The following is a 21216-nucleotide window of genomic DNA, read 5'->3' on the forward strand; positions in this document are numbered from 1 at the left end:
CTTGAGTTTATGATACGGTTATACACATATTTCTATAACAAGGCAAAGAGCGAAGTCATGCTGGCCAACCCATATTTGAGATGTCCAGTTTGTGATAGATTACCCAGCCAGGCCCAGAACTCCCATCAGATATCGATGAAACCCCAATAAAACAGGGCACCTCCTTGTCATAAAACTGGCCATAAACAAGGAACATGGACAGGTGTATGTGTGTAGAAAACATGGTCGGTATGTAGTGAATGGTTTATGGCATGTTGTGCATTGATGCTATCTTATTCGGCCACTGGGCGAGGGGACTGCCTGAACAGGTTTGGCTGGAGGCAGTGGAGTCAGTTTGGCCAGGTCATGGGGAAGTCAGCTAAGGTGGACGTGTCCTTTTAGATCAAGCTCGGCTTTAATCAATTGACTTATATGAGGGCAAGCCATGAGATGGATGCCGTTCACAAAATGGAGTCCGAGGGTTCAGAACGAAAACCATGATTTAAGGGTGTTAGCATTGCTCGATCACGATGCAAATGCACAGGGATAAAGTCCTAATCATTACCGGTCTGCCGATACCAAATTCGTCATGGTACGATGATGTTTTGAGACACGAGTGTTGGACCTCGGTACCGGTATTACAGCAGGGCCCAGAATTCCAGAACCACAGACCCTCCTTTTGCCCTCATATTAGGCAATAACTCATGCTAATCTGAGTCCAAATCTGTATTAATGAATTCATGGAGATGCTGCTGTAGCATCATTCTGTTGCTCAATTCGTCCCTTGACACAGGCTTCCTTACACATGAAGTAGCACAGAGGCCACATATTGCAGGAGCGCACTGCACAAACAGGCAGAACATAAACAGAATGGCTAGGATCATCCCAATGAACAGAGTTTTCCATCCCCAGGCAGAGATCAGTTCCCAGAGCCACCCTAGCAAGGACCAATCCCCTTTTTCCACGTGAAGGGAATCAGAGATTTTGTGTAGTTTGGAGATGGCCTGGTGCACTGTTGGAGCATTATCAGGGATGAAAATGCAGCAACTGGATTGGATCACTCTACATACACCACCACGGTCTGCAAGTATGACATCTAGGGCGACCCTGTTCTGAAGAGTCATAAGTCGGTCCGATTGAAGCTCAGCTGTCAAGTTACTAAGGGCACCGGCCGTTTCGGTCACGGCGGATTTGACTATCCTTTAACCATTTTTACCTCGAGCCGGATGGCTGTTTTAATTTTAAGTGTGTTGTAGATCTTTGTGTTGAATTACCCTTTGTGTCCGACCCCCTGCCCTGTTTTTACGACGGTGCCTGTATAGCGCGCTCGTAATTTGGAGGAGAGATAGACCATTGCTCACCCGACTTCTGAGGCATTGATACCTTGTTGGGGGGCACACTTGAGCACGGACACTTCAGGCCGATTATAGTCCCATTACACGGCTCGGCCGAATTGACGGCGGCCATCTTAGGCAGGGCTACCCTCCCACGGCGCTCTAGTCGCCACTATAAAAGCCGGAGCATTGAGGTTTTCGCGAGAACTCCTCATTTAACCATTTTTACCTTGAGCCGGACGGCTATTTTAATTTTAAGTGTGTTGTAGATCTTTGTGTTGAATTACCCTTTGTGTCCGACCCCCTCCCCTGTTTTTACGACGGTGCCTGTATAGCGCGCTCGTAATTTGGAGGAGAGATAGACCATTGCTCACCCGACTTCTGAGGCATTGATACCTTGTGGGGGGCACACTTGAGCACGGACACTTCAGGCCGATTATAGTGCCATTACACGGCTCGGCCGAATTGACGGCGGCCATCTTAGGCAGGGCTACCCTCCCACGGCGCTCTAGTCGCCACTATAAAAACGTTCAGGCATGACTCCGCGCAGCGGACGCGTTCAGCGGGCGCGCCGGAATCGCGCCGGAGTCAAGCCTGAGTCCTGCCCGTCTGCTCCCGTCCGCGACTGGACGCGGCCCAGGGCCACCCCTCCTGTTCTAAGCTCTCTGGAGATATCAGGTAATATTACCTATTCGCGCTCCCAACTTCGCCATCTCCGCCCCATTACACCAATAGGGTGCAATCACTCTCTCAATCCCGAACAGCTTCCTCTCACATGCCCGACATGTCTGTTTTCACCCCCTCTTGTTAATACCTCACAGAATGATACCGCCGTTAAAATGCTCCTACTGAACTGTCGCTCACTGCGTAAACATACTATTCAAATTCATGATTTGATCATAGATCATCAGCCTGAAGTATTTTTTTTAACGGAAACATGGTTAGACGAAACTTCCTCGCCTGAAACACTTGATGCTATCCCGACGGGATATTGTTTACTTAGACTAGATCGTGAAGATCAAAGAGGAGGCGGAATTGCGATCATTTATAGAGAGGAACTTACTTGTACCCTTGAACCTGTAAATATTACAAAATGTGAGGCTGGTGTCTTTTCTATTATGATTTCCCCGAAATTCACCATAAATGGCTACTTGCTCTATAGACCACCAGGTCCTGCTGCAACTTTTTGCGACAGTTTATTAGATGCAATTATCCAACCAGCAGTTAGATATAACCACTTTCTCCTGCTGGGGGATTTAAATATCCACTTTGATAATACAGAGTGCATAGAAGCACAATCTCTCCTAGGGGCACTCACATCCTTGATGCTAGAACTGCAATTTACCACGCCCACACATCAATCAGGTCACTTACTTGACCCGCTATTTGCTAACTGGAATTCTATTTTGACTGCCCCTCCCTTCACAATTCCTTGGTCAGACCATAAGCTTATTGCTTTCGAAATCTCTCACGTTTCTAACACTACGAAATTCAATAAATCCCTGTCCCATAGGCGCAGGAATTGGAAGAGATTTAAGCAAGAAGCTTATAGGCAGGCCTTATTGGAAAATCCCCCTCCCTTGAGCAATAATCTATCCAAAAGCTGGACGGCTTATGAAGAATGGATGGAAAAGGCATTGAATAAAATCGCACCGTGGACCACAAAAAACCCCAGTAAGATGTAATAAAACGGCTCCTTGGTTTACTGACGAATTAAAAAGGGCTAAAGCCACATGCAAAAAATTGGAACGTCTCTGGAGGAGAGATTATAATACAGAGAGCAAACAACTTTACAAAACTGAACTAAGCAAATACTCTAAAATGATCAGAGCAGCAAAGAGTAAATGTTTTAACGACAGAATTTTGAATGCAAACAATCCTGCCAAAGAACTCTTTGCCATATATAAAGAAATTACGGTCCCCAACAGATTATTGGCTCAGGATATGCTGTCCAATGATCTATGCAATTCCATAGCAGATCACTTTATAAATAAAGTGGACACAATTCGCGCCTCATTCACTATAATACCTGCGATTTCTATGCAGGTGAAGATGACAGACAGTTGCCCAGATAGAACTAGGTGCTTAAACAGTTTTGTGATGCCAGACCGTCAGTCGATGCTTCGCATTGTTAAAAGTGTGAAATCAGGTTCACCTAACGATGCTGTTCCACCTAAATGCTTCACTGACATCACAGATGTTTTAATAGATCATATAAGTCATCTCATCTCCCTTTCTTTCTTTGAAAAGCAGGTACCTGAACCTTGGAAAAGAGCTCAGGTTATTCCATTAAAAAAGAAAGCTAATTTGCACGTGTCTCATCTTCAGAATCTCCGCCCAATCTCTCTGTTGCCCTTCTGTATGAAAGTGGCAGAAAAAATTGTAAATATACAGCTTATGGAACATCTGGAGCAAGGGCGATTTCTTCACCCTACTCAATCTGGCTTCAGAGCTCAATACTCTACTGAATCGGCAGTCCTTTACTCAACAGAACTGCTGAGGCAAATAGCTGATAAAGACCAGACAGCAGCGCTTGTGTTACTTGACTTAAGCGCAGCTTTTGATACTGTGTCACACTCTACGCTGCTGTCACGTCTTTTAGAGATTGGAGTTGAAGGAGATGCATATGAGTGGCTAAAGTCATTTTTGGAAAATAGAAGTTTCCAAATTCATTGTCCGCCATTCAAGTCCACTCCCAGACAGCTGAAGCACGGGGTTCCACAGGGCTCAAGTTTGAGCCCTACCTTGTTCAACCTGTATATGGAACCCCTTGCACGTATAGTTGAGTCCTTCGGTGTTAATATTATAACTTACGCCGATGACACGCAACTAATGATTACACTCAGTCAAGATGGAGAAGAGACAGCTATCAACTTTTCAGCTTGTCTCTCAGCTGTAGCGAGCTGGATGAATAATAACTGTTTGCGTCTGAATGGAGACAAAACTGAGGTGTTGCTCATTGGTAAGGCTCCTTCAGCGTGGTCATCAGACTGGTGGCCAGCAGAACTTGGTCAGACCCCTGTTCCTACGGATTCAGCCAAGAATTTGGGAATGATACTAGACACCAAACTCTCGTATGCGAAGCATATCGAAAAGGTTACTGGTAAATGTTACGCAGTTCTCAAAATCCTGCGTAAGGTCCTGGACCTAGTACCGATGAATACAAGGAAATCCCTTGTCCATGCCCTAGTCACCCCACATCTTGACTATGGCAATGCCCTACTTATAGGGCTGAGCCTAAAAGGTCTGAAACAACTTCAAAGAGTCCAGAATATGGCTGCCCGCCTAGTTCTCAACCTCCCACGCAGAGCTTCAGGAAAGGATGCTTTATCCAAATTGCACTGGCTTCCTATAAAGGAGCGTATACTTTTTAAGGCCATGTGCATTTCCCATCGAATTGCACAAGGGAAAGGACCCCCTTATCTAAACAAGCTCCTCAGTATCCACCGCCCAAAACGTCACTTAAGATCATCGGGCAGTATGTTGTTTTCAGTTCCTCGCATTTTTAAAGCCAAAATGGGCGGCCGTTCTTTTTGTTATTTAGCGGCCTCCCATTGGAATAAATTACCCCTTGAATTGCGGATGGAACCCTCCGAGAGGAGATTCCGCTTGAAACTTAAGACGCATCTCTTCCCTAAAGACTAGCGGTCTGTGTCTGGTTAGAGATTCTACTGATCTGGCTGGTCTGATGGTTTAATGATGGGGTTCGATAGCGCGGGGACACACTGTTCAGTGTAACCAGGCGCTCAATAAATGGCTTTATTATTTTTATTATTTTGTTAACTGGCGAATGTTCCTGCTGTTCACCATAGGCCCCCAAAACGGCAGAAAACCCTTTGCGAAGTCCCCAAACTCTTGACCCGCAGTGTCGTCTTGACTCACGACACCCCTAACTGTCCTTGCCCGATGGTAATCTGCCCCGGCCGTGTAGGTGGGTGGCAGCAGAAACGAGATAAAACATGTGCCCGAGAAGTCAGGGGGCAACCATGTGTATGCTTTGTCATGGCAGACGAAGTATGTACCCTTAGCCGCTAAGAATGGAGGGGAAGTTCGGGATGCGAACACATACGTTTCCGTGCATACGCTCTTCCCCAACTGTGCTTTGGGATCCCTGCCAATACCTTGCAGACATAGGTGACCTCGGTGGGGTACTATCCAAACCGGGGAGGATTTCTGTGTTTTCTGGCTCTTACTCAAAGAAATCCCATACTGAGTGCTGTTCCATCTACTGTACGGGGTAAACTCATCTTTGGGAATTGTCCGATACGTATCAATATCCCTGCTCATATTCCTTATTCCTGCCACTAGTGCCTTGTTGCTGGAATTGCTCCCTATGGGACGCGGGGGATATGGTTCTATGGCAAACAGGAACATGGTCTGGAAAGCCCACAGAGAACCATAGTAACTGAATGGCAGGACGAAGTAAGGGATGCCCTTATCGGTTGTGTGCGGCATAAGTCCACATATCCAACAGTTCGATGTGTTCATTATAGATTGGTGCTGGTGTAGGAGTTGGATGAATGAGTTATTTACAAATTCTAGTCTTCTGGCAGACTCGTGTTCTGGTAGGGGGTGAAAGGAGTGCGGGGAAACAGTAGGAGGAGGTGTGGGCTGAGTGTTATGTACAAAGGTAACTCGAAACTTGAACAAAGTATAGCCAATCAAGAACATCATTATGCTACAAAACATTAAAACACACGTCATCAAGAATCTTTTTTGGTTATCACAGTGCATATTTTCCTCTTAAAGTTCGTGGGTCTAGCAGGTCTCTCTACCCTAGGAAACTCCATCCTCTAGTTGCTGCCCGCGGTGGGAGATTGATTCTGCCATGGAGTGCTTTCCGTTTGGTCCGGGGTAATTCCCTCAGACCAACCAGAATCGTTGACCTAAACGTCCCCAGCTGCACTCCCCAGACGTCAACCGTGACCCTAGCAGCAGAACCGGATGGCGGTTCGAAAATCAAAAATGAGCAAGTTCCCTGGGTGAGAGAGCTGTAAAATCAGAAATAGTTCTTGGGGGAAAGGAGGATCGCATTGATTTGCTTTCATTAGTCCCTTTTTCTCGACCTCAGATTATATAGTTGTTTCCCAGGTACGGTGTGGTCTTCAAACAATGTTTCAGGTTCTGTAGTGTCCAGCTGCATTGACGGTGGCACAAATCCTTGCAAAATACGATCACTCTCCTTTCCTGTGCCAGTTCCTTTCAATCGTGCATCGCTGAAGGGCGCAAAGCGCGGTACGGATTCGGTCTCAGAGTCAGCGATTCCCTCCTGGACCCATCGGTCATATGGAAGGGGCAACGGGACCCGTTTGCAATGGGCGCCGTGCACCTAATGTTTCTTGCCGTGGACACGTACTGCAGAGCGGGTAGTTAACAGGACCTGGAAAGGTCCGGTCCAGCGAGGCTCCTCGTTCTTGGTTCGCCTGAAGTTCCAGACTAGGACCCAGGATCCATGTTCAATGGCGCAGCCTGGATCGTCAGACGCTGGTGGAGAGGAGCTGTAGACCTGTTGGTGTAAAACACGCAATTTAGTTGTCAATTCACACAAATAGTCAAGCAGTACAGGGTGCTCTATTTCACCCAGTTTCTTTGGCCTTGGCACTCCCCATATGTTTGCTGGGCGCCCAAACACGATTTCGTGGGGGCTAAGTCCTAGTCTAGAGTGGATGATCATTCTGGTAGACAGGAGTGCTGAAGGCAGGGCGTCAGGCCATTTAAGACCGGTGCTGGCTTGGATCTTGGCTAGTTTTAACTTTAACATGCCGTTGTAGCACTCTACTAATCCCGCTGATTGGGGGTGATTTGCAGCGTGGAATTTCTGGTGTATGCCTAGACACTCACACACTCTCTTCATCACTCGTCCCACAAATTCACTTCCATTATCACTCCAGACAATTCTAGGCATGCCAAATCTAGGGAAGAATTCCTTGACAAGGGCTTTGGCAGTTGACAAGGCGGTGTTGTCCTTAAGGGGATACGCTTCCACCCACCTGGAGAAGGCGCAAACAACGACAAGCACGTATTTCAAGTTGTTGCACCTCTCCATGTGGATGAAATCGAGCTGCAAAACCTCGAACGGATACGTTGGAGGTGCAAAATGACCAGCTGGAGTTGGGGTTCCCCTACCGGGATTGTGCTTCAAACACACCATACTGTTCCTGACCAAATTCTCTGCGCATTTTGGGATACCACTATTCTGGAATACTGGGGCCAACAGTTTACAGATTCCTTTCACACTGATGTGCGCCATTCCATGGGCCATTGTCACCACTGCAAGTACATATGCGTCAGGTAATAGCCATCGCTGATGTTCTGACAATTCGACCCAACAACCATTTGCATCCAATCTACCCTTGCTTTCTCTCCATTCGTTCACCTCTTTCTCAGTGGCATCAGATTGTATAGACTTCACACTTTCAATAGTGTCCTCACACATACCCACATCAGTAATCCATCTCGCAGGACCTACAACGTACATCCGACTCATTGTGTTCCTTGCAGTCTCTTTCGCAACCTCGTCTGCAAATGCATTCCCACGACCAACATCATCTTGAATCTTTCTGTGTGCACTGCATTTCACAATCGCAACTTGTAGGGGCAAGGTCAGTGACTCGAGAAGCTCGTTAACTAATTGACCATGTTGGATTTTTGCGCCATGTGACGTCAGGAACCCACGTTCACGCCACAATCTTCCAAAACTGTGGGCCACGCCGAAGGCGTATTGGCTATCAGTATACACATTCACTCGCTTTCCTGTTGCCAACACACACGCTCTTGTAAGTGCGATTAACTCTGCTGCTTGCGCAGAATTGTGGGTAAACAGTGCGGCCTCTACAATCGTGTGCAATGTTGTTACAGCATATGCTGCAGTTGTATCACCATTTGGCAACTTGAAACATGAACCATCAACCCATAAAGTATCATTACATTCAGGAAGGGGAGTGTCCTGCAAGTCTACTCTCCCTTTTGTCTCTTCTTCTGTCCTAAAGCAGAAATCATGTTTTTCAACCTCATCTGTCTCTGCCGAAATGGGTAATAACGTAGCGGGGTTGAGTGTATCACACCTCTTTATGTGTATGTGACTCGCTAAGAGTGTCAACTCATAACTGGACAGTCGAGCACTAGTTAAATGCTGTGTTTTTGTTCTGTTTAGTAAAATGTCTACTGCATGTGGGACCATAACGATCAGAGTATTATTCATGACTAACCCAGCAGACTGTCGAATACAGACAGCTGCTGCAGCAGTGGCCCTCAAGCAACTTGGTAATGCCTTAGCCACAGGATCTAGAGTCGCTGAGAAATACGCACATGGGCGCTGTTTGTCCCCAAAGTATTGTGTCAGGACGGATAATGCGCAACCTTCATTCTCATGAACATATAATGTAAAAGGCTTACTGTAGTCCGGGTTGCCCAACACAGGAGCCAAACACAATGCATCACGCAACTCGTGGAAACTTGTCTGACAACCTTCAGACCAGGGCATAGGATCGGGTGTGTCTTTACAGAGTAGTGCCAGCAAAGGTTTAGCCAGTAGTGAGAAATTCGGTATCCATTGTCTACAGTACGATGTAATGCCCAAGAAAGCCCGAACTTCTCTCTGTGTCCTGGGGGCACTCCATCTTGCAATTGCCTGTATTCTTTCTGGGGTCAGTCTCCTTCCCTCCTTCGATAAGATGTGACCTAAGTAGGTCACTTCTTGTCGACAAAATTGCAGTTTTGAAAGAGAGACTTTGTGCTTCATGTCACATAAGTGACGCAATAACGACAATGTGGCTTGCTTGCAAATTTCTTCAGTGTCTGCAGCGATCAGCAGATCGTCCACATACTGTATCAGAGTTGCACCATCAGGTAGGACAATCGTGTCTAGTTGTGTTTTCAGAGCCTGACTGAATATTGATGGACTTTCGCAGTAGACTTGAGGAGCGCGCTTGAAGCGGAAGCTTCGTCCTCCTAGATTGAAGCCAAAAATATCTCTGCTCTCCTCAGCAATCTGGATGCTGAAGAAAGCGTTCTTCAGGTCAATCACCGAAAACCAAGTGGCTGAAGCTGGAACCATTGTCAATAAGGCATTAATGTCGGGGACAACTGGAAACTGTGGTACAACAATCTTATTCACTTCTCTGAGATCAATCACAAACCTGTACACAGGTGGCTGCAAAGGATCAGTACGCTTTAAGACAGGCAAAATAGGACTGCTACAAATGTTGCCTGTTGTCTCTTCAATGACATCTTTCTCAATCAGATCGTAAATAATCGTCAACAATGCTTTCTCACATTCGCTAGAGATCTTGTATTGGGGAATACGTGGCAACCTAACATTGGCTTTCAATGTTATGACATACGGTGCTATCTCCAAACGGCCTACATCATTAGAACCACTAGCCCAAAGTATATCTGGAAGAGATGACAATTCAATTGGAATATTCTCCTTTGCCAAATACATTGGAGAAATCACTTTCTTACCAAATGTAAGTTGTACTCCAGAAGGAGAACAGTACAAGGTAGCATATAATCTCTTTAACAAATCCAAACCTAACAAATTTTCGCCACAACCTGTTGTAAGGATGAGGGGTGCTTCTAATTCGCATGGGCCAACAGAAAGGGGCATAGGACTAGAGATCGGGTTTCTAACCGGGGCGCCAGAAAAACCTGCTGAAACATTCATTTCGCCAGACAAAGGTGCGCCAGGAAGTTTTTAATGCATAATCAAACTTTTTGTAGCACCAGTATCCAGCAGAAATGGCTCTGACACTCCTGATGTAATCACCTCGACATAAGGTCCATTCTGATCTACTGGAACTGAAACAACTCCCTCTTTTTGTCCATGGCTGTCCTAGCAATTATTACCCTCATTCTCGTTTTCTGCGTAATAGTCATCAGCATAATACTGAGCTGACCTAGAGGATGCATTATTTTGTTGATCAAAGCTATTCATAGAATTCTGAGGCGGAAAAGAAGCGGTATTCTGGGGCAAATTTCCACGGCCCCTACCCCTAGGAGCCTGTTGAACACCTCTACCTCTTGCACCGGAAACACCATTTAGACGTTGCGCTAGAGCTGGACAATTATTTTTTAAATGACCCTCTTCTTTGCAATAGGCACACTGATTCGGGCCATAAGGCAAACGCTGATGGGAAAACTCGTTCCCTTGCGGGTTTCTCGAATACTGCTGTGGTTGTTGACAATTGGGCTGACTAGGAGTGCGAGGCGGATAGGCTTGCTGGAGAAGAACTTTAGTTTTTAAATCTTTAGTCTTTTTGTCTGCCTTATCTAGCTCGTCTTTGCGCCTATTTTCGCAGTACTGGGCTGTGGCTAAAATCTGCGCTGACGTGGAAACAGCCCAAGCACTCTCTGAATCTTTCAGTTTATTGCACAGTTCAGGAAGCAAATTATGTACAAATTTGTCTACAAACAATCTTTGGCCACCCTCGGTAGCCATATCCTGACCACTATGATCGACGAAAGTCTCTTCAAACCTTGTGAAAAAGTCAGACACATTCTCATCTTTCTTCTGCTTGCACGCAGACAACTTGTCCCAATTTACACGCAATTCAGGCATTAAGGTCTTCATGTACGTGATAATTCTACCAGGAAGTTCAGCTACTAAAGGCTCAGGTTTAGAACCACCAATTTGTCTTGCATCTGTAGCAGTAATATTAGCCCATGTGTCGCCTAGTTCTTGATCATGATCTGTATGACGAATTTTACTCCATAGAGGCTGCGGAACGACGTTCCCAAACAACATGTCTACATCTGCTAAATTCATTATACATGAGCTGGCAGTCTGTGATAACTCCTTATAGTACCCTGCAGGATTTTTACGTGGATCAGGTAATGTCTGCTTGAGTGCTAAAACTTTAGATCTTTTCCAGGGGACATGTACCCATACACGCTGGAAATGCGGTGGAACGGGTGGATGTGCATTCGCATCACCTTTCGTCCAAACTGGAGGAACTTCTCTCATAGGGTACTGTTGCGCCTTTTTCCTACCTGACACGTCATCTTCGTACAATGATATAGAGACATTTCCTTTACTCCTATAGGATAATAACAGATCTATTGCTTTTTCAACGTCGGCACCTACAATCATGTCTTCATAGAACTTAAAACGCATACGATATAATTCCTGCATTTTGCGTTTGGGATCATTTGTCTCCAAGTCTTCGCAAAGGTATGCGCACCTTTCCTCGAATACATATCTCTGAGTGGGTGCATCCCATTGTCGGAAGACCTCCATAACAGACTGAACATCGTATCTAAAAGTGTCAGTAACCCATTTGCGTGCTAACTCATTCAGCACTTCTCTTTCCTCGTAATCAGGCAGTTGACTACGCAACTGTCTACGTCCTGTTTTAGGGGTCGTTTTAGGCGACCCAAAGAAAGGTGAGAACAGACCAGTGACAGTACTTGCCACTCTCTGTCGAACAGAAGGAGAAGCTTCCGGAGAGGCCGATGTGCCGGAAAAGACAGGCTGATGTAAAGAGGAAGTCGAGGCAATAGCAGAGGAAGTTGAAGCAGTGGCAGAAGTAGTATCAGGATAAACAGTTGGAGCAGTAGGCAAAGTTGTAGAAGAAGTAGATGGAGTATGTAGCAAAGGCGGCGGCCCTTGAGAGGGCAGCACCGGAGAAGTAGGAACCAGCTGAAGAGGAGCTGGTGCTTGTGCAAGAGCTGCATTTCGTGCGCCGGGGCGCGGTATAACAAAACGCTTCGGGGGTCCAGTAATACTCGATGTATACGGGGGTGGTGAATTCAATAAATGGGACATTAATGGATCTTTCTCGGGTGTTCCCTTCGAATCTTGTCCTTCATGGGGCAACATCGGGTAGCATTTATCTACTGCTAATTTCTTGCTTCTGAGCATTTGTTCACCTTCTTGCTCTTCCTCATTATCCCTGTATGCAATGGCGGCTTGCACCATTGACATACCTCTTTTATTCTTCTTTGCTAATTTTATTTCTTTCTGTTTGGCTTCTTTGTGCCATAAGCGAAAAGAGTCAAACATCGCCGGCCGGGCTTTCTTCTTGAATAGTTTGACCTCGAGGTTATCTAAAATTTCTGCGTCAAAACTACCATATTGGGGCCATTTTAAAACACCATCCTTGCGGGTGTATTTTATCCATACTTCATTATACGTGATAGGACCTACTCCATGCTTTATACACAGTTCATATGTTGGAGTCCCAATCGGAGGAACCGGACACGAATCCTCTAATCGGGAGTCCTTACGACAACCAAGACAAAACAAGTTTCCAAGTCTGCTAAGACCAGGCATCTTCGCTCACTGGTCTAGCTTCAAACTTCAAGGGATTATCGAATACGATATTTTTCGTGAATACACGAATCCCTCGGTTTTGGCGCTTGCAAGTTCCAATACAAAACCGTATCTTCGAGGATACCAAAAACTAAGAACCAAACTAAGGACTGGGAGACGCTCCACTTATACTTAACTGAAGTTATTGAAGATCGATGACGTCACTAGAAGACTCGTCTATCGTTTCGCTCTACCAAGGATCACTGGGTCCAAAACAGGGCGATAGTCAGGGCAGCAGTCCTTCGTAGCCGTCGGGACGCGGGGAACCTCGCAGCAAAGACCTTCGGAACCATGTTGACATACAGGGGTCGCTGAAGTGGCTGGCCGTCCTCCGGAATTTTCACACGAAGCTCCTCAAGAACATCTGGCTTGGACCGATACCGCTTGATACCGCCCCGAGTTGGGCGCCAACTGAGGTGCCGGGTGTTTAGGAACCCGGTGGTGCCAGGGGATAACACCCGAAGACCTCTGAGTTCTCCCTGTTCCGGACCACAGAAACTAAGAGTCTTCTAGGTGAAGTCAGAGATCTAATTTTATTGGTTGCAACCAAGTAACATGCGTCCTAGAATTACAACAGCACGGGTCGTAAGTTCTCAGGAGACTGTTCGTTTTTACAGAACCAGCCTTCTCCTTTTATACGAAAATAACAGCTGCAGGCAAGAATTCTTGAGTTTATGATACGTTATACACATATTTCTATAACAAGGCAAAGAGCGAAGTCATGCTGGCCAACCCATATTTTAGATGTCCAGTTTGTGATAGATTACCCAGCCAGGCCCAGAACTCCCATCAGATATCGATGAAACCCCAATAAAACAGGGCACCTCCTTGTCATAAAACTGGCCATAAACAAGGAACATGGACAGGTGTATGTGTGTAGAAAACATGGTCGGTATGTAGTGAATGGTTTATGGCATGTTATGCATTGATGCTATCTTATTCGGCCACTGGGCGAGGGGACTGCCTGAACAGGTTTGATCAAGCTCGGCTTTAATCAATTGACTTATATGAGGGCAAGACATAAGATGGATGCCGTTCACAAAATGGAGTCCGAGGGTTCAGAACGAAAACCATGATTAAAGGGTGTTAGCATCGCTCGATCACGACGCAAATGCACAGGGATAAAGTCCTAATCACTACCGGTCTGCCGACACCAAATTCGTCATGGTACGGTGATGTTTTGAGACACGAGTGTTGGACCTCGGTACCGGTATTACAGCAGGGCCCAGAATTCCAGAACCACAATGCTGAGCCCAGTGGCAATGTTGTGGTGCGGTGGATGATCCATACAGAGTTGTGGGATCCTGTACAATGTCCTTTGAAAGGTGTCACATTTTTATTTTGGCTAACAGGGTCCATAAAACCCTTACACATACAATATTTCATTGTTTTAAATACAAAAGGTTAAAATATATATAAACAATAATGTAATAAGAGGCTCTTCTCCCATCTAATATTTCCTACCACCAATAAAGCAACATTATTCAGAAAGTGAAGGGCCAAGTGCAGGTTTCCATGCTAAGGCTTTGTAATATCCCATTTTGTGCATGGCCTCATGCATGAATATGTGGGAAGACTGAGCTCTGTGCCACAGAATAAATGTTGTCGAAACTTTGTGTGGGAGGTGTGAGATGCTTTTAAAAGTTCTGTTGGGCGGGCTGGGTACTAGCTCCATGTAAGGTTTTGTAGTAGTTATGTGGCTATATGAGATGGCATATGGAAGGTATGAGGCTACCCAAAAGTTCCTTTGGGAACGTAGTGGAGACAGTGGGGGGCTCCTCCACTAAGGCAGAGGAGCATCGCCCCACTGCTCTGTGAGCACTGTAAAGAAGGAAAAATACAATGATAATAACACAAAGTTATTATCATTTTATTTTTAGTTCAGGATATGGGGCCAGGCAAGGAAGGGGCTGGGGTCGCAGGGAGGAGGAGTGACTGGTTCACCATAAGTGTGCATGACAGTTTGTCCAACTGTCTTGGGCTGGCCAAACAGACATGCGCACTTATCATTTCTCGACCTGGCTGTGTTGCACTGCCGGGTTGAGAACTGTCCCAGGCACTTCCTGAGTGGCCAAAGAGGCCGCTCAGAACAATCACAAGACTGTGGTCATGCTTGGCTTAGGGGAGTCTGGGAGCCTGTGTGCTTCAGTTCTGCAAGGAGTCAGGAAGAGAAGAGGACGGCGGAGAGGTAGTGGCCGTTCAGGGTAAGTGATCTTTTTATTTTTTCAACCACCCCCATTCCATAGCAGTTGCCACTGAGTGAGGAGCTGTGCATTAGTCAGTTTGTGATGTGGAGCACTGGGAAGCTTTACTGTCCCGTGCAGTATGTGCTACAAAATAATGGTCATGTGTAAGGTCCCAAATAAGTGGTGTAAACATTTCTGAGGACCCAACTGAGGTGCAGTTCTGCACTATCTCCTTTGGAAGATGTGTAGCCTTCTGCAATGTTGCATAATGCACATGTGCAAGGTCCCAACATGTGTCCATGTGTTTTGTTATAAGGATAGGTTGGAAATGTATGCGTGGTGGGCCACCTTGACGTGGGGATGCATAAAGAGGTATGAGGTATTGATGACAACTTTGTGACTGAAAAAAAAGATGTAGGGATTTACAGTGGAAAAGCAATGTGGAGATGACTCACCTGCCTCAAGCTGAGGATCAAGTCATCCTCCTCAGCAGCAAGTCGTGCAGCATAACAGTAGCTCATTGGGAGGTACACTTGCCGACAGTGGCACCAGAGAGTAGAAGGGTGAGCTGGCATCCAAGTGGGCAACAGCCTAGAAAAAAGCAATTCTACAGTGAGAAGAAAACATAAAGAGGTACGTGCTGGAAGAAGCATGAAAACAAGCAGCAGCTACAAACAAGCCATTAGAACCAGGCAGTGGGCCTGATTTAGATCTTGGTGGTAATGGTCCGGCCGTCACTTTTTCGATGGAGTTACCACCCTCTTTATTTAGATGTTGGCAGATCCATAGATGAAAGATCTGCAAAGTTTTCATCCTTGTTGGCGGCGTCATAGACAGAAGCAGCTGTCGACAGGACTCTAGCCAAGATGACCACTAGCTAATTATGATGAGCCTTTCCGTTGAGGCAACTGTGGTGGGAACACCTCCTACTTTGAGTTGGTTGAATAGGAGTAAATGAGGTATAAACGTACATTTGTAACTGTTTTCCACTTCTATTTCTGTCTTGAAACCCATCGTCCAGGTCCCTTCTTAGGTGCTTCGACTGCACCACACCCCAAACGACTCGATTGTCACCGGGATCTAAGCTAAGTTACTTTTACAGTTACTTTTACAATTGTCTTACTACAAATAGTGTGTTGAGAATTGCAGTAGCCTTGTGTATTTTAGAATTGCTCTTACATCCAGTTGTTTTTCATGTGTAATGCAGTAGTGTTCATTTTACAACTACCTACAACACCTAAAAAATACTATTGTTGTTGTGGGTGTTGTGCTTGTGGTGCCTGGGGTTGTGCATTTAATAGAGTGCGTATGTTGTGTGTGTGAGGCATGCCATAAGTAACAAGAAGGGCCATATCACGTTACCTAAATATGTATTTTGGAGCAAACACAACATATATATGTATTGACATATTAATGAGCAGTACTTACCAGTGTCTACTCCACTAGGGATTCCCTCAGTCAGGTATCCGCCGCTAGGACACCAGCTCAACAGCAACATCGAAATAGGGTCAGTGGAACACCGCCAGCCTGACCACGATGGACTACTGTTACCCAACAGAGGAGACCACCGCAGTGGTTAATCAGCATATCTAAATATGGCGGGCGGGATACCATCAGCTTGAAGGAGTACTTGGAACAGCAGCCACAGAGGGACGGCGGGAGTACCACCTAGATCTAAATCGGGCCAGTGTCTTAGAGGAGTCATGAGGAAGCAGATCTTCAATGATACTTGACAGCTGTAAAGTCTGTGAAAATGTATGGATAACTGCTATTCAACGGAGCACAAAAGGCAACTCCCCCGGGCACACTACTGAAGTATCACTCACTGACGCACAAGTAGATCTCCTAAGACAAGAAGAGCACCAGGCAATAGGAACTTATAAATAAGGCTCACTGTTTTCCGTTTTTACTGATTTTTACAGATAAATACAGACAGAAAAACATTTGTTTTCTTGACTGTATTTATTTTTAAAAGTGGATAAAAACAGAAATTGAGGGCTTTTTGAGTGATTCTTGAATACACTTTGCTATGACTGCCAGGCCAATAAATGTGGATTGATAGGTTAGGGGGTTAACTAAGAAAATTATTTTAGTAAAGAGGCTTAAACAGCAGTAGATATGCACAAGGTTGATACTGAAATGTGCATATTTTCATATAAGTGCATTGATTTAACTTCTGCGCATGTTCATATCCTTGAAACCTGGCAGATGTTCAAGCAAGTATGAGTGCATATTTATTAGTTAAATAAATGTGGAAATATACTAATTTCAGCGTTATAGTTTCACGAAACTCAAATAAATTTGGATAAATACAGATAACAGTACCAAAAAATAATTATGAATAAATACAGACGGAAATGTCACAAAAAAATACCATAAAACTGGGAGCCCTACTTATAAACAACTAGAGCTTATACTGTGACTCCATAGCAGAAGAAGAAGAGAGTCTGAGGAAAGTTAAGTGCATCAAAAACAGGCACAGAAGCCCACACAAAACAAAAATTTCTAAGCATGGGCGGAAAAATCAGTCCCACTCGCGAATTTTGCGGATTTTCGGTAAATTCGCAATCCGCGAACGCTTGCGAATTTACCGAAAATCCGTAAATTCGCACGCAGCGGATTTTTTTTTCTTGATGATACAATTTTGCGGTGTGCGGTGTAAGTTCGCAATTGCGAACATGTAGGCAGCAACAATCTCGCACTCGCGAAATTACAAAAATTGCAATTCTGCACAAGAAATCCACTAGCAAGAAGCATAGACCTTCTGAAAATGATGATTTTTATCAGAATAACTCCTCAGGTTGACATTTGCCTGCACTTTTTTGGATTTGAGGCCTTTTGACTTTCTTTGGATCACTTTTGGATTAGAAATCAACTTTCACAAGTAAGCTTGTTTGGGGCATTGCAGTTGCTGTAATGCTGTTCTGCAGAAAAACGAGTTTTGCAAAAGTGAAAGCATTCAGCAGGTTCAAAAGTTCAAACTCATCATTAGTAACCATTCCCTGTCGTGCTTCCTGACTGGGGCCCCTCCAGAGTTCAGTTGCTAGTTGCAACAATTGTATGACCCTGCTCTGACCCTCACGGCAGGCTCATAGAATAGCTACAAGTAGGCCATAAAAGGTCCTGGAAAAAAAATTGCACTGCAACAGAAAGCAAATTACAGATAAGGAAGCAGGTGCCAGACTGGAATTTTAAAACAGTGACACATTAATAAATCAACCCCAAATTAATTCATGTCAGTTGAAGCAGGGCTGGTGTGCTTGCTTTTTCCCCCCATAATCTACAGTGATGATGAACCAGAGGGTGGCATTGATGTACCAGAGGGAGGCATGGGTGAAACAGATGGTGGCAGGGGTGAAACAGAGGGTGCTGGGAACCTGTGATGATGAACCAGACGTAGAAACAACATAATCGCGACCGTTGCGAGCCGACATGTAAGTTCGCAATTGCGAACTGGTACAAAACCCTCGCGAACTGGCAGAAATCCTTGCGAACACAAAAAAACGCAAATTCGCGAGAATTCGCGGATTTTGCGGATTGCGAGTTCGCAAATTCGATAAATTCGCGAATGCCAGATTCGCAAAATTCGCTCATGCTTAAAAATTTCGAGCAAAGATCAGCAAGTAAGGAGGCCTCCAAGGCATCAAGTCATCAGAAACACACTGCTGAGACGGCAAGGTGGAGACTGAGCAAGATGGCTATGATCACCGCCACTCATGATTCATCCCATGCAGGACCTAACAGAATCCTCCACACAAAACAGTTCTGGATTTGAAGAATGGGGAGGCATTAACCTCTCTGTATGCTAGTGGGCTCTGTTCTCATTTAAACAACTGCTTGGGGCAGTGGCAGAGGAAAAGACAGGTGTTGCACCTGTACTGGCATTGATGAACAAATGAATGTCTTGAGGTATTGGTTTCTGAGGTTAGACTAGGCACCCTATACTATTAAGGTAAGGGACAGTCACTTGGCCAAGAGCTAATCGAGTTTGAGAAAGCAGGTAGCAAAATAACTCGCCTATAATTTTTCAGGTTGCATGGTTCTCATTTTGGTTTCTTCAGAAGAGTGGTGACTAATCCATATTTGAAGATATAGGTAATCCCCTGAGGCAAAAGAGATATTAGTTCATTTGCATCAGGATAACACAATACAGAAACAACATTTTGTAAAATGGCTACTGGGCAAAGGTAATGAGGTGAAGTTGACTTTACCCTCTGCAAGGCCAAGCTCACTTCAGCCTGGCTCATCAATGAAAGAGAGGTATTCCTGTCAGGGAGCCTCTATCACACTTCAGGGAAGTTCTCTGAGGGCCTGTTGGTGGGTCTCTGAAATCTTGCCTGGGAGCATCAGAGGGGTTAGTGGTGTCTGATGGGAGGCAATGGGCTTCTATGGGCCAGCCAAGGGTCTCCAAGTTACTCATGAGAAAGAGAGTTACAGTCCTTTCACCAAGACTAAGGGCACTCATATGAAAAGATTTTTCAAACGGAAGGCACTATCTTCTGTGGGTATGTCCAGCTTCTTGTGCACTGTCGATCACCTCTTACAAGTCAACACAAAACAATATACCCAGTGTGACCATCAAACACCTCTTCTATTTCTGGCCAACAATGCTCCAAATCTCACAAGATCATAGCACGTTCAGTTTACCACTGTGTCCTAAGAGACAGGTAACTTGAGGAATGGATGCTGGTTAATGGCCCCAACTAAAAGTAGTAAAACAGAGATTCTAATAGCATGCTGGGAGAAAATGGATCATTAGCTGGAGTTGATGTGAGTCCTCACCAACCAGTAATGTCACTATTCAGTACTAGATCTCGTTAGGCCTAATTTAAACCTGAGCTCAAGCTTTTGTAGCTGTGGTACAGAGCAGACAGGCTTAACTTAGGATATATGTGTAAAGCATTTATCAGAATCAAAACAGTTAAAAAGTAAAAAACATAACTCAATAAAAATCCTGTTCCGATTTATCAAAATAGAGAAAAATTTAATGAACAAATAGAAATCAAAACAACAAAAAATCCAATAAGGAGAACCAGAGATATGAATGTTTAAATTTAAATTAAATGTTATCACCAAAAATCACAAAGCGCCAACTGTGGACAGCTGGTCGCAAGAGACCAGGACAAGGGTAACTGTTAAGGCCAATAGAAATAGAGCATGGGTCGGAAAAAAGGCCCAGGCAGTGCCTGGTCAAAGGGTTACCTTTGGACTTAGATTTTTTGGGAGACAGTAGCATCCTCAGTGTGCATGGCAGCAGGATGCATCGGAAGACAGAGTCATCAACAGGGAGCTGCTGGAAGAAGTCTGGAGGATGTCATTGGTGAAGGCGTGAAAAGCTCCAAACGGGAAAAGTGCAGAGTTCATTCCCAGGAAGTCAATGATGTCATTTGAATGCTGCTCGGCGTTTGGGTCCAGTGAAGATTTCTACCGTAAATGTAGTTTATTTTCAGAAATTTTGATTCCTTCTCATTGCGAGAATGCCCGCGAGGGTTTAACATCCTCAGAAGCCACTTGACGTCAAGCCTGCTGAATCTGATTTGCTGCTGCAGAGAATAGCGTAGCGGGAGCTGTGGCGCAGTAAGGCTCACTGGCGATGCACTCTCTGTGGATCGTATTGCAGGTAAGTCCCAGTCTTCTGTCAGCTGTCCAGGCAGAAATATTTGAAAACGTTTCTAAGTCACAGCTTTATTGGCTAAGCAAGAGGAGTACACTCTGACACTTATCGAAGGGCCCCAGCACTTTAGGGACACCACTTGGGAGTCATGGCTAACTCCAGAGGACCACAATGAGGGTCCAGGGCAGGTCCAGTTGAAACTTCAGGGTGGTAGCCTTCTTGCAGCTTGTGGGTCCCTATAGCTTAATAGGAGGTCAGCCAGCTGACCCTGAGAGCCCTGGACCAGGGTACAATTGGGAGCAGGTCCAGCCCTTGGGGTCACTCTCAATAGGTTCAATAGTAGATGCAGTCCTTCTACTGTCTTCAACAGGTCCAGATCTTCTTAGAAGAGGATACTGGGAGTGCTAAAATGTATGCCCAGTGCAAGCTTGTGGGTGAAGGAACCCATGGTCACTCCCTAACCAATGGGGTAGAAGCTACCAGGGGTGCCCCTACCCACTCTTGCAGCACTTCCTGTGCAGTTTACTATAAACTATCCAAGTCCCCCTCACAACCTAAAAACAACATGACAGAAACATTGTTCCCTTGTACCGAATCCCCATGTGCCCACCCAAAGGTGTGGCTATGATAATAAGCAAATCCTCCCTAGTAGTCACTCAAAACCGGTTCTGGGGGGCAGCCAGCTCTCACGCTGAGATTGGTGTCAAGATGGTTATCAGGACACTGGAAGGGGCAGGCCTAGGTATGAGCTACATCTTTTTGTGACAGGATCGGCACCTTTTGAAGTTTAAT

The 21216-nt window shown here is 45.3% G+C and overlaps 1 protein-coding gene across 1 annotated transcript in view; it reads right to left on the bottom strand.

The window, feature by feature from the left end:
* The window catches only part of LOC147731234 (lanosterol synthase-like), a 310880-nt gene that overhangs the window by 207815 nt on the left and 81849 nt on the right, over positions 1-21216 (bottom strand). Inside the window, exon 6 of the mRNA XM_086954169.1 lies at positions 15266-15401. Within this exon, the coding sequence (XP_086810295.1) occupies positions 15266-15401 (136 nt within the window). The remainder of the gene's footprint in view (positions 1-15265; positions 15402-21216) is intronic.

The sequence above is a fragment of the Lissotriton vulgaris genome, chromosome 2_1 (assembly GCF_964263255.1).
Source record: "Lissotriton vulgaris chromosome 2_1, aLisVul1.2, whole genome shotgun sequence".
NCBI classification, from domain to species: domain Eukaryota; kingdom Metazoa; phylum Chordata; class Amphibia; order Caudata; family Salamandridae; genus Lissotriton; species Lissotriton vulgaris.